The 14,117-nt window shown below is 35.8% G+C and overlaps 1 protein-coding gene across 2 annotated transcripts in view; it reads right to left on the bottom strand.

The window, feature by feature from the left end:
- Positions 1-11,097, bottom strand: part of aatka (apoptosis-associated tyrosine kinase a) — a 62,973-nt gene extending 51,876 nt beyond the window's left edge. Inside the window, exons 1-2 of one of the 2 annotated variants that reach the window (XM_030141138.1) lie at positions 10,659-11,097; positions 10,413-10,527 (exon numbers count right to left, since the gene is read on the bottom strand). In XM_030141138.1, coding sequence (XP_029996998.1) covers positions 10,413-10,494 — 82 coding nt within the window. In that variant the 5' untranslated portion in view covers positions 10,495-10,527; positions 10,659-11,097. The remainder of the gene's footprint in view (positions 1-10,412; positions 10,528-10,658) is intronic. The other variant, XM_030141139.1, reaches the window with a different exon arrangement.
- Positions 11,098-14,117: the final 3,020 nt, after the last annotated feature.

Below are 14,117 nucleotides of genomic sequence, written 5' to 3'. Positions count from 1 at the left end.
CATTTGAAATTTCACCCATTATAAGTACATCGGGAAAAAAATAATAAAAAAAAAAAAAATCATAAAAAATTGGAACTTTGACCTACTTTTCCCAAAATGTAATCAGATCTTTTCTGGGTCTCTGGCAATCTGTAAACCCAATTTGGTATGAATTCAACCAATAGTTTTGCTGCTAGAGTGTTAACAAACAAACAAACAAACCAAAACAAACCAAAAACAATACCCCTTGCCTCCTCTTTGGGGTGACGGGGTAATAATGTTCATTTGGGGCACAGAAAAGCTGATAATTGAACTTATTAATCATCCATCTCCTCACAACCCTCCCCCAAATATTCTGACACTGATAAAACACATAATGGATGTGTGAAATAATATGTTCAACCTTATTAGAAACTAGATAACTGATGAGCTGGACTTCTAAGTCAAAGTGTCAAATATTAAAATGAATAAGTCTGAATCACCAAACATCAAGATCAATATACTTAATATGGATCCGAACATCTAACAACATTTTTTTTTTATCATGACAACTAGTATTTTACATCAAATTCACTAATTCCATGTTCGTTATCATCATCGACTACCAATAGTTATAGCAAATAGTTTGTAAAACTTCCTATAGGCACCAATTAATGTGTTTCACAAAACTATATTTCTACCACCTAACACACAGTTTGATGAAAAAAATGACCTAACAGTAAAACGGGCATTTTTGTAAGTAAACAAGCAAATCAAAGGGGAAAAAAAAAGAAAATAGCCTGACTAACTCTATGAACACAGCTCTACACAGAGTCCCAGTATGGTGATACAATGAACCCTCATGGGTCTGGCCTCATGCTAATAAACACAAATTGGATGCATGTGCAAACCATGTGCAGTTGAATTGGTATTTCAGACCCAGACAAAGACGATGTGTCTATACATCTGTGCATTTGCCTGTGTTGTGCAGACAGTTATATACTTATATATAACTTACATAAAAATAAGATAAACATGCTTGAGGAAAATGAGCTGCCATGAGTTACCCTAGTCTTTGTCTTTTCACATCCTGATTTGAGATGTCAGGGTTATATGACACACCCTCTGACCATGAGCGATCTAAGGCTGCGTGACACAGCAAAAAACTGTCATGGGATATTCACAATTTTAAACAGTTTTCTGTCAATGCAATTGAAACACAAAAAAGGACTAAAATAGCAAAGAACACCAACAAAAACCAAAAGAGCACTTGCAATGGTGGTAATGTGATTCTTTTGATTTTTTTTAAACTAATTTCATTGATCATCAAGGTCAGCATTGATCAAATATAATCATGAACACTCCTTGACAACAAAGCTCATTTAACAATGTTAGTTATTGTACCAGTTAATTTCCAAGTAGGAAAGGAGGAAAATTAATCGCACAAGTCAAAGCTAAAGAGGGGAAGAAAAAAAACTAAACTAAACAAATAAATGAATAAGATTTTTTTTCATGATTTATTTATAAACTTTAAACAATAGAGTGATTTGATCCACAAACCAACCCACTTCCATGTTACCGTGGTAACATACAGCATCTATTATGTTATTTCATCATCTTCAGTGGCTGCAACTACCATTACTCAAGCTCATGCATGCAGACGTCTCTAAGGAAATGGCGACAGTCCGTGTTAGTGTTGCAACTACAGAGAACTGCTGCCACTGCTGTTTGAGTGACAGCAAAGGGAACGCAAACTCCGTTTTACATGGTAACATTTTTCACATTGTTCAAAATCAAAAACTGCCACTACATGCTCCACATTATTAAAACTCGTCTCAGTTTTAATTCACCTTCTTCAGACATGTTCCTTAATATTATTGCATTGAAATCCAACCATGTCCTCACTGAATGATACATAAGTAGGTGACAGGTTCACTGGAATGAATCCATCTCTATCACAGACTAACAAACCATTCTACAGCCACATCCTGCACATCATCACAGAACACACAGAGGAGGCATAGATGGTTCCCCTTCACTGGTTAAATCCACTTCATTCTTATTCTAGTTCCCCCCAGAGGCAGACTTATGCAACTAAAGTGCTTGGTGTTACACATGGAGAGATGAATAATCAAACAGTCGGCAGCGGCTGACTTGTACGGACCCAGTCAGTGGGAAAACAAAATCAAGGTAGCATTTTTCACAAAATTTGTCATCTCTGCCACCTTGGTTATAGTTGTGTATTCACGCATACATGAAGATACACACTGGCTTTCATGTACATGTGTATGAATGTGTGTGTGTGAGCATGTATGTACAGTGCTTAAGAAATTTTATTGAACTGTCACCCATTGTACACCACAGGCGCCCTAAATTAACTGCATTGATATTTACCTAAATATATATATATTATTTAATGCTTCTACAATGATTCATATAGCTGTACAAAGAAGTTCCTTAACCAAAATTCTATGTTTTATGCTAAAATACAATTATTATTGTTATCCATTAAATTTCAAAGTTACCGTTTTACAATAAACCAGAAAAAATTGTAAAGCATATAATTATTTCTTAAGATTTCAAGTTACAGTAATTTACTTGCATTCCAGAGAAGAAAAATTTGTTTTAGTACTCGAATGTTATAACTGATTAATTTCTGACTTCTCACAGAAGCCCTCACCAGTAAAACCCATGGAATTTGGCAAATGACAATACTTGTAGACTCTTGTTTTACACTCCATCAAAAAGTCAGTTTTTCCTTCAGTTGTCTCTCTTTTGATATAATCATCTTGCATTTACTCTGAGCTTTTATGAAAATCTACATGATTGCTAAATCAAATATAGGAAAATACCTGATTTCCTCTGGAAAATGCAGAAAGCAGAGGATAATATTATAATTGGTGCGTTGTGTCATTGTGTCCTTGGGCAAGGCACTTCACCCACCTTGCCTCCAGTGTCAAACACACCGGTGTATGAATGTTTGGTGGTGATCAGCCAGTAAATTTGTATAGTACCATATACAGGGTGGGGACGCAAAATTTACAATGAACATTTAGTTGTTTTTTCTCAGCAGGCACTACGTCAATTGTTTTGAAACCAAACATATATTGATGTCATAATCATACCTAACACTATTATCCATACCTTTTCACAAACTTTTGCCCATATGAGTAATCAGGAAAGCAAACGTCAAAGAGTGTGTGATTTGCTGAATGCACTCGTCACACCAAAGGAGATTTCAAAAATAGTTGGAGTGTCCATAAAGACTGTTTATAATGGAAAGAAGAGAATGACTATGAGCAAAACTATTACCAGACAGTCTGGAAGATACTATTAAAGAAGAATGGGAGAAGTTGTCAGCCGAATATTTGAGGAACACTTGCGCAAGTTTCAGGAAGCGTGTGAAGGCAGTTATTGAGAAAGAAGGAGGACACATAGAATAAAAACATTTTCAATTATGTCAGTTTTCTTGTGGCAAATAAATTCTCATGACTTTCAATAAACTAATTGGTCATACACTGTCTTTCAATCCCTGCCTCAAAATATTGTAAATTTTGCTTCCCCACCCTGTATATGTATTTATGGTCATTCCCAGTGTGTGACTGTAGGCCATTTATTGTGTGTTTGTTATTTTGTGTGTACAGTTGCAGAAAAAATTATTAGACCATCAAAAGTCATCAAAAACAATGGTTATGCAATCAAGTACTAACTCCTGTGTGTATCATAAGACTAAAACAGAGAAAAGAAAACATGGAATGTCTAAAAGCGCTGTTTTTGTCAGTACAATGCCATAGATATTGATGTAAGAACTGAAGTGATTTTGGTTATAATCAAGAAAACCATGGACAATGGATAGATATCAGCTCTTAAATTAAACTATTATGAGCTATTTTTGTTGTTATCATTATATTTGTCCAAACAAATGTACCTGTAGTTGTACCAGGCATTAAAATGAATAAGAAATTGAAGAAAACAAGGGGTGGTCTAATCATTTTTTTCCACGACTATATGTCCAACCCAGTGAAATGTGGAACTGTAATAAAATACTTATTATTATCAACACTTCTGCCGTCTGTGGTTGTAATGTTATAGCTGATTGGTGTAAATGTAAAGCAAAAAAATGTAGCCAATGGAGAAGAAAACACTTATGTTTTAGCCTCATCTTTGAAGTCTGTAATAATCTAATGTTCCCTTCAGTTTCATTAAGAACAAACAAGAAAACAAGGGTGGTCTACTCATTTTTTCCATGACTGTATGTCCAACCCAGTGAAATGTGGAACTGTAATAAAATACTTATTATTATCAACAGTTCTACCATCTGTGGTTGTAATTAGGGATGCACTGATACCACTTTTTTCCAGACCGAGTACAAGTACTTACATTTGAGTACTTGCCGATACCGAGTACCGATACTAGTACTTAATAATCCCATTCCAGTTCTTACTTCCTTTTGTAAATGTGCTTTATTGTCATTGTCGTTAGTCTGACTGGAACAAAGTGCTGCTACTGATATTTAATCTGTTGGAATGAGCGTTTCTCAATTAATCCACCAGGGGGCGCCGCTCTGAATTAACCATACTGGACAAATACCACGAAGAAGAGTAAAGTTTTTTAAGAGGAAGAGGAAGAAAGTCAGTAATAACAAACATGGAGATGACAGAAGTAACACTAACGTGATACTAATATTGCAGCGTTTTCGCTGGTAAAGTTTAACAGCTTAGCTTCAGCAGGTAGAGAAAAGAGAAATGAGTGATAAGTGTTGTTTTCACTTCCACTGGCGGCGGTCCACACCGCTCCATACTCCTGGTGGTATTCTCTGTCTGTGTACGCATCTGCCAGCACCTGGAAAACGGATGGAATGTACGCAGAGGATGGACGGAACGCTGCGTCCGTATCTGTCTGTGTCTTTAACATTACTGTCAATCAGCGTTACTTTTATCACCATCATTTATTTTGAAAAATCTCCACACTCTTCACACTCCCCACACATTATTCCACCGCCGCGTACCTGCTGCACTGAATTGGGAATGTCAAATGGCTGTAAATGGTATCAGTGCATTTGTATCGGATTACTTTTACGAGTACAAGTACACACACTGAGTATCGGAGCTGATGCCGATACTCGTATCGGTATCGGTGCATCCCTAGTTGTAATGTTATGGCTGATTGGTGTAAATGTAAAGCGAACAAATGTAGCCAATGGAGAAGAAAACACTTATGTTTTAGCCTCATCTTTGAAGTCTGTAATAATCTAATGTTCGCTTCTGTTTCATTAAGAACAAACAAAAAAACAAGGGTGGTCTAATCATTTTTTCCACGTCTGTACCTCAGGATACCATCCCGAACATGTACAGCACAGTAGCTGCCACTGCCACCTCCAGGTGTCAGTGCAGATTGCTGAAAGTCAGTCATAGTCAGTGTTGCATTGTCAGCTTGTTGGTGTATCACTTCTGCCTTTCAGGCCAGTCTGTCTTCTTTATGCCCCGACAGTAAAGTGATACATAGAACATGCAGACTGTCGAACAGCAGACGTTCATACATGCATTCACATCTGCTCCCTCCCCCTGATCACAGAACTCTCCGTGGTGCTGAAGCAGTTGTGAGCCAGGTGCTCGCTGCAAATGTCATTGGTGCAGAATGCCACATGTATTGCGAGCTCCTTTCCCCATGACTGCACACAAACCAAGCCCCAGCCCAGGCAGATGCAGTCAGGAGATCTACAGGAAGTCTACCAGTCCCTGCTGACGTCTTATATAATGCCATGCAATGTGATGACTGACCTGGCCCCACTGTTGTTTTCCTCTGTCTGAGTCTGTGCGTGTGAGCATGTGTGACTGCGAGCATGGATGTGCGCAGAGGTAGAGCACACTTTGTTCTCACATAGCTTGGGGCATAAAGAAAGGAAATACAGCTGTACAGAATAGTCCCATAGCTCTAATATTCAAGGATTGTCTGAATTCCAAGTTAAAATCTCAAAACACTGTGACTTACATGTAAAGAGAAAATGTCCCTGTACATGTTTCCTTTGTAATTCCAACACATCATACATAAACCAATTATTATTACAGTTTTGTTCAATATTTGCATCTTAGTTAAGTTCAGAGTGTAATATTTAGTGACATCTAGGCGTGAAGTTTGAACACTTCAATCCTCCTTTCCATTTCCTATGCAGCAAAAAATGTGAAAGCCCTCTTTAGAATCAGTGCATTTGGTCTATTATGGGCTTTTTAGTTAAGGTAACATTAACTCTACAAGCATAGCAGATGACTGTAATGCATCTTAAGAATGGAATTTTTTTTTTTTTTTTTAAGTCCATTCTGAGATACTGTTGAAAGATGGCAGCACAACATGACTCTGAAAGGCAACCTGGTACTTCTATAGATAAAAATAGCTCATTCTAAAAGGATACCAAACACCACAGTTGTTACTTCTGTTGCTTTTATGCTCTTGTAATAGCAATAGCAATAGCAAAACATAATTGTGAGTATTGTCTATATAGTTACAGATAACATACTGTAAAGGTTAATTAATTTTTACAGATTAACAAAAAATCCAGAATAAACACTGGTGTGTATGAGCCAGGTTGAAGTGAGGATATTCTTTATGTCCTCACTTTCAGGGGGATTCTAATGGACCGGTTTGAGGGTTCAGACTTCAGACAGACAGATTTGACAACTAGAGTCTTTTTTTTTTTGCCCTTGCAGAGCAGCATAAACATGTGATATGCAGGTCTGCCTTTATATGTTAGTTTGTTTGTGTTACTGTGTGAGTTTGGTGTCGTAACGCTTTAGTTTAGATCCATCATCAAAGGACTCTGGTGGCTTCGAAGAGGGCCGTGTGCTGGTTTCAGTTCCCTGTTGGAAAGAACTGTCTGACGGCTAGGTAAATTCATGAAAATAGTCTGAATATGGAACAGGCATAAAGGGATGCTTTTCCATTTGGGTTGTATAGGGTACTTTAGGTAAATTTACACACAATACGCATTACCTGCAGCAGACACTTCAAAAAAATCAGTTTAACCCTTTCATGCATACTGGTCACTACAGTGGACAGCTATTCTCCAGCTGTTCTCTTGTATATTCATGGGTTTTGTTGTTTTAGTTCCATATCAGCCAACACAGTGGACACTTATGCATATGTAACTTTGCTGTTCTTGATAAACCTGATCTGCAGTAACATGTTTGAGTGTAAATCAATTGTTATTAGACTGTAATTATCATTTTTTTCTTTAACAAAATGTTTTTTTTTTTGTATATTATCTCCATAAAGTGAGTAATAACTAGTATTAGAGTATGTTTAAATATGAGAAAACATCAGATTAGCAGCATTAAAAGTGTTTATATTTCATACTTTTCTTTGTATATCAGTAAATACATGTTTCTTTGCTTCAAAAATTAAACACATTGTATCCATTTGAGTGGACATTTTTGCAGCTCCATGAAAAACAGGTTTATAGAAAGCTGTCAGTTGCATTTTTTTTTCATGCCTAAAGAGGAATAAAAACAGGGGGGAAAAATCATGATTAAGGTTCTCATAATTCATGCATGAAAGGGTTAAAAGGGTATAGGTGTTTCTATTGTATATGTATTTTTATTGTTGTTAGGTGGGTGAAGTGTGTTTTACTGCCACCCCCATCCACAGCGGTATCCTCCTTTGCCTCTGAACCAGTACTCCTGCCTGTTCCACATAATCTATGGGAATGCTGAGCGCCTTCTAATGAAGTTAATACACCAGTGACGTCTGAGCACCGCATACAAACTCACTTTAAAAAATCTGATTCCTAACCCTTGTAAGGCACTAGGGTACTAGGCTATAGATAATGTAAATGAGTGGATAGATTTAGTGCATACTCTGCCTTCATGCATTTCCAAAGCCTGAGCAGTGGGACATTTATTCCTAACAAAACTAATATATTTGTTACCGAGACCGAAGACTCCAAACCTCTTTACGTTTATAAATAGCAGCACGCTAAACATGTACATTTAACTACGCGCTGTTTCTCCCTGACGACGTCCCTCCCCTTTAAAGAGACTCTTTTCTGCTCTGAGCGCTGGCCATGAGATGGATTGGTTCCTCCTAACACACCCCCTTCCATCACCTAGGCAACACTGATTCACAGTCCAATTACTGGGAATGTGCCGGATCGCTAGTGACATGGTGCACTTAGGTGAAATGTGTATCATTATGACATGGGAGTGGGACAACAGCCTCAATCTATACTCCTGATGCAAAAGGCGCCTGCAGTATGACTGCAGCTCCGGATCATTACCATATACGGTAATATATACAATCTCTTTACCAATCTTAATATTGTAATGAGCTACAACATAAACACTCATTCATGCCCTGCCTTAGATTCGAGCCCATTTGTGTGTTGATAAATCCTGGCCTAAACTGAAGACATTTATTCTGCTACCATTAGCAGGAGCAGGAAAATATAGTGTTTTGCAGCACATTCATGATCTGTATCACCTCCAAGAAGAAAACAACAAGACACAATTGGATTAACAAATGCCCCTGGACAGCCAGTAAGTAGGCATTTTACCCATAATTCAATAGGGAATAAATTATCCTCCTTCAAATTAAAAGATTGCACTCCTCTGGTAGGTTTGTGTTACATTGCATCACACAAAAAGCATACCATACTCAGCACCAAAACTAAGTCCGTTCAAGTATTCTGAGCATTTCTTTTTGCAGTACATCTTAAAAACAGACTACTAATGCATGTACACACACACATGCGCGCACACACACACATAATTAGAATTAGGTTTCTTTATTTAATATAATTACTTAGTTTTTGTTTGTTTATTTGTTGGTGTTGGTTTTAATTTTTAATTTGATCTTGTAGTATTGTTTTATTGTTTATGTTGTTTAGTTTGACTATTGAGTTTTCTTGAGAAGGAAATATAAGGGTGAATCACATTGTTTTTATGCTTGGAAATTGATACTGTATGTTTGTTTAGAATGGGAGGACCCCAGGAAGAGTAGTTGATGTACTGCATCAGCTAATGGGGATCCTAAAAATACATAATAAATACTAAATAAATAAACTACAATAATACTGAACTGGTCCAAGCAATCCACACAGACATATAACACCTACATACTGTACATATATACTGTATAATTCTGAGATTCATGGATTTATCTTCCTGCTAAAAGATAAGATAAGATATGGCTTTATTAGTCCCACAAGGGGAAATTCCAGGTTTACAGCAGCAAAATTACAAGCACACAAGAGCAGAAGAAGTGCAAAAACAAGATACACATAATCAAGAAAGCTATATACATATATATTATTTACAGCTGTGCACATGCTGATCATTTACTGTATTGTTTATCGTACGATTATTGCACCAAAACACTAGTCCTGAATGTTATTTTCTGTTCCTGATCCATTTCACTCTCACTTGTCTCCATGTTTCTGAATGTTTTAGTTTCAAACAGACGAACTCCCAAACATAGGGACAGCATCTCTTCTGCAAATAACCTTTAATTCAATACCCACCCCCTCCCCAAACCCCCCATTAGTGTGACATTCTGACTGAGAAACAACAGAGATTACATACACTGATTGACAACTGGACGGATTCAGAGAAGGTAGATGAGGGTGGAGTAAGTGGACAGAGACGGATCAAAAAAATCCCTGAGAGGAGGAGGACAGATAGAGCCTGAAATCTGAGAGGCACTGACTGAGCTCAACCATCATTTGTATGCTCAGCACACTGCGCCCAGTGCAGGGACTCTCTCTCTCTCTCAGTCCTGTTTACACTTGCACACGGTTATTTATTCTGCTCTAATTCAAGCCTTCACAGAGGCCGTCTGTACAGCCATGACTTCCTGCTCTGTGGTCCTGTAGCACTGCAGCAGCACCTGGGTCCTCCTTCTCCTGCAAGTAGCCCGTCACCCTGACACCCAGGGGATGATTAAACACTGCATCCGAGCGTCAAACAGCAGAAACATGCACCTCTGTCATCAGGTCAGCTCTTTAATGTTGTGGACAGTTAACACACACCCTCACCCTGATTGCAGCACACACACATTTATACATATATCTATACATACATGTACACACTCAGCTGCAGGGATGTATGTATGTGCAGGGATACGCAGATTCAGTGCAGGCTCAACTTTTAACCCTCTTGTCACCGAGCTTTAAGGGACTGATTGGCTGTAAATGATCCTTACTGCAGTGATCTTTTAAAGGTTCAGCCATTATGTGTTGATGATAACAATAATAATAATAATAATAATAATAATAATAATAATAATAATAATAATAATAATGGTGATGTTAAATAATGATGCTGTTGCTGGTGTCTCAGATGTAAGAAGGCTGTAGATGTAGGATGCCTTACTACAGAAGACAATGGAGGAAATGAATAATAATAAAAATAATAATAATAATTTAAAAAAAAAAAGGTGTTATTGCATTAGTGTTTGACTCTTACCTGTATCAAAGTGGGAGCTGAAGGCAAAACTGGGATTGAAAAACGCTGAAGACATGACAATCACATGTAGGGCAAAGACCATCCTCCTCGTTGCGTTGCAGAAGACAGCAGTAGCCTAAAAAACACAAAAAAAAAAACAGGGTCAAAAAAAAAAAAGAAAGAAAGAAAATCCTTCATTTAGGTGCGTTTAAAATACAAGTGAACTGTAGTAGAAGAAGCAATACGCAGCTTTTTATTCCATCACACCTCAGAGAGAGCCCCCCAAAATGCTGCTCCACCTTCAGCTCGAACAGATTAGGACACAGATGTGGATTCTTATTTCCATTTTACCACGTCTGTCAGTTTGTTTGACAACAATAGTCCGTCTCACACTTTCTTCATTTGTCTTTTTTTTTTTTTTTTTTTTTTTTTTGTCGGTACAGGTTTAGATTAACGGTGTGTCTTGACGGTCACCGCTAAAAACGTCGCTGTTTGGTTATTTACACTGATTTGAAACAATGGAAAAAATCTGAACTGCTCCAAACATTTGGTTATTTCCTCATTTGTATTCCCTTTAGAATAAAGTCCCGCTGGCTCCTGTTTGATGCATGATCACATGTCGGGGTGTTTTTTTGGGAAGAGCAGCTGATTCGTTTGCGTCGCTCAGAGATGCGCATTTGCATTTCAGCGTTAGCACTCAGACACCGAGACATCTTGCACCATTGTCAGAAGAAAAAGAATGCAAGAGTACTTCCGTTCACAGATTTCAAAATAAAATCTCATTTTCGCACAAGAAATAAAGGGGAATTTTATTTTGGGGGGAAAAAAATATTGGTTTCTTTAATTGTCTGGCTTTTTCTGGTAAACTTGACGTAGCTGTTTCTTTTTTTTTTTTTTTTTTATTTGAACAATTAACATTGAACAATAAATATACATAATAGTATACAACAACAAGGGTAGAAAGTTCCATAAGTCACAAAATATTTTACATTATATAGAGAAATACATGTAAGTAAAAACATTAGGAAAGAAAAAATTAATAGATAAAAATAATAAAATAAAATAAATAAATAAAATATGTAATAAAAATTTTTTTTAAAATGCTCGAGGAATAACTAGAGATTATACAAATTGGATAAGATTAAACATTTGGCTTTTTTAAAAATTTGCTTTAGAATTTATACTGTTTCTCAAATTGTCTACGTAATTGGAAAAAAGGGCTTTGAAAACAGTGATGTTTGGACGTTGATGTGCAAATTTGGAGCAATGAATGTGAAATTTGGCAAAAAATAATCAAAAGGTTGATAATATATCTTTTTTTCTGGAGTTATTTTATCAGTGTTTGATAGGCCAAATAAAATGTGTTGAAAGTTCAATTTACACGAAGAGTCAATTTTTGTGTTTATAAAATTATTTTAAAAAATCAATCCAAAATATATGTGTGTAGGTGCAATCCCAAAATAAATGACATATTGTTTCCTCTGCATTGCTGCCAAAAGAACAAAGAGTATCAATATTTCTTTTATATTTAATAAGTTTCACTGGATAACATCTATGAATCAATATAAAAGTAACTTCTCGTACCTTATTAGTAATAATAAATTTCTTTGTCAGGATCCAAGTGTTTTTCCAGTCTATGTCATAGTAAATATTATTCCAATAAAAAACAGCTGCAGGTTTGGAAACAACATCTCTTTGAATTATTTCTCTAATACATTGGTTAGTGGCTTTATCACTCAATAAAGGACAGATATTACCAATATATATGTTAACAGGATTTAGTTCTGGGACAGTACAACTTTTACCTTCAGGAGTAGACATCAGTAACCTTCTAACTCCATCTGGTATTGCATCAATGATGTAGCTGTTTCTATAGGAATTACGTTATTGCATGTCTGTGTGAAAAATATTTTAACCCTTTCATGCATCAATTATGAGAACCTTAGTTGAGTTTTTTTTTTTTTTTTTTTTTCCTTCTTAGGCATGAAAAAAACAACACAGTTGAGTTGTTTTTTTTTTCCATGGATTTACACGTGTCCACTCAACTACACTATGCATTATATTCTTGAAGCAAAGAAACATGTATTTAAAACCCAATGTCAGAAAATGATATGAAAACAATGAAATAAAAACATGTTTAATGCTGCTGAGCTAATATTTTCTCCCATTTTAACATATTCTAATACTAGTTGTTACTCACTTTATGAAGATAATGTACAAAAAAAAAACAAAAAAAAAAACTTTTTGTCTAAAAATAACCCCAAAACTGTTTATTACAGTCTACCAATTACCGTTGTTTAAACTCAAACATGTTACTGCAGATCAGGTTTATCAAGAACAGCAAAGTTACAGTAATAGTATGAATTACAGTGTTTGGGATGATGCAGAAGTGTCCACTGTGTTGGCTGATATCCAACTAAAACAACAAAATATAAAAATATAAAATATATATAACATATACATAAAATAAAATATACAAGAGAACAGCTGTAGAATAGTTGTCCACTGTAGTAACCATAATGCATGAAAGGGGTAATATATTGGATTTTTTTTTTTTTTTTTTTTTAATTATTATTATTATTTTAATTTTTAAATGTCATGGGGGTTTTTTTGGGTTTTTTTTTTTTACATATTTATTTATTTTGTGTTATACAGAGTACCATGGAAACATAAAAAGTACAATACAATATTAATATAAGAACATGAACAGAACAGAACAGAACATAGCCAGGGGACAAAATATGCAAGCAGAAATAAGATATCAGTTTACAAAGATCATAAGTGTTACATAGATCACTGGTTTTGATAGCTTTTTTATTTTCAGAATACTGAAAACTTGAAATACATTGAGTAAACTTGATTTTAAAGATTAAAAAGGAAGGTTTGTGACTGGAGAATTTGGATATATGAATGTGGTATTTTTCTAAAAAATTTTTGGAAAATTTATTCCAACACTTACTTTTCATCAGGGGGTGTGTCAGTGCTCCTGATGCCATGTCGTTAAATCCACAGAGTATTAAAGTATCAGGATTAGGTGTCCATGGACAAGCAAGTATAAATCAGAATGAAACCTGGAGACACAGGCCCGAAAAAAAAAAAAAAAAAAAAAAAAAAAGGGGTGGAATCCATTCTGAACTGATTTTTTTTTCTGCTACTATTTTGTAACGCACCCATGACTAAGATAAAGTCACTGTTTCAGAAAGTTTCTCAGGTAGTTTACCGAGATGAGGTTTCAGGGAAGTGAGACACAAATTTATTTAATTAAGAACAACTGTGGAGTGGGGCTGCTTTTGTCATGTGACTCCCAGAGGCCAATTAACAGGGCTATCAGAGAACATGTGACTTGGAACATGGAAGTTAATACTGACGTAAATAAAGCATCTCCAATATCATGTGGCATCAAACTGCTACTCTTTGTTCTTTTTGCAGCAACGCAGAGGAAACAATATGTCATTTATTTTGGGATTGCACCTACACACATATATTTTGGATTGATTTAAATAATTTTATAAACTCAAAAACTGACTCTTCGTGTAAATTGAACTTTCAACACATTTTATTTGGCCTATCACACATTGATAAAATAACTCCAGAAAAAAAAACATATATTATCAACCTTTTGATTATTTTTGCCAAATTTCACATTCATTGCTCCAAATTTGCACATCAACGTCCAAACATCACTGTTTTCAAAGCCCTTTTTTCCAATTACGTGGACAATTTGAG

Source organism: Sphaeramia orbicularis, chromosome 8 (assembly GCF_902148855.1).
Source record: "Sphaeramia orbicularis chromosome 8, fSphaOr1.1, whole genome shotgun sequence".
Lineage (NCBI taxonomy): Eukaryota > Metazoa > Chordata > Actinopteri > Kurtiformes > Apogonidae > Sphaeramia > Sphaeramia orbicularis.
The sequence above is the reverse complement of the archived record's forward strand: the minus strand, read 5'-3'. Positions and strand labels throughout refer to the sequence as shown.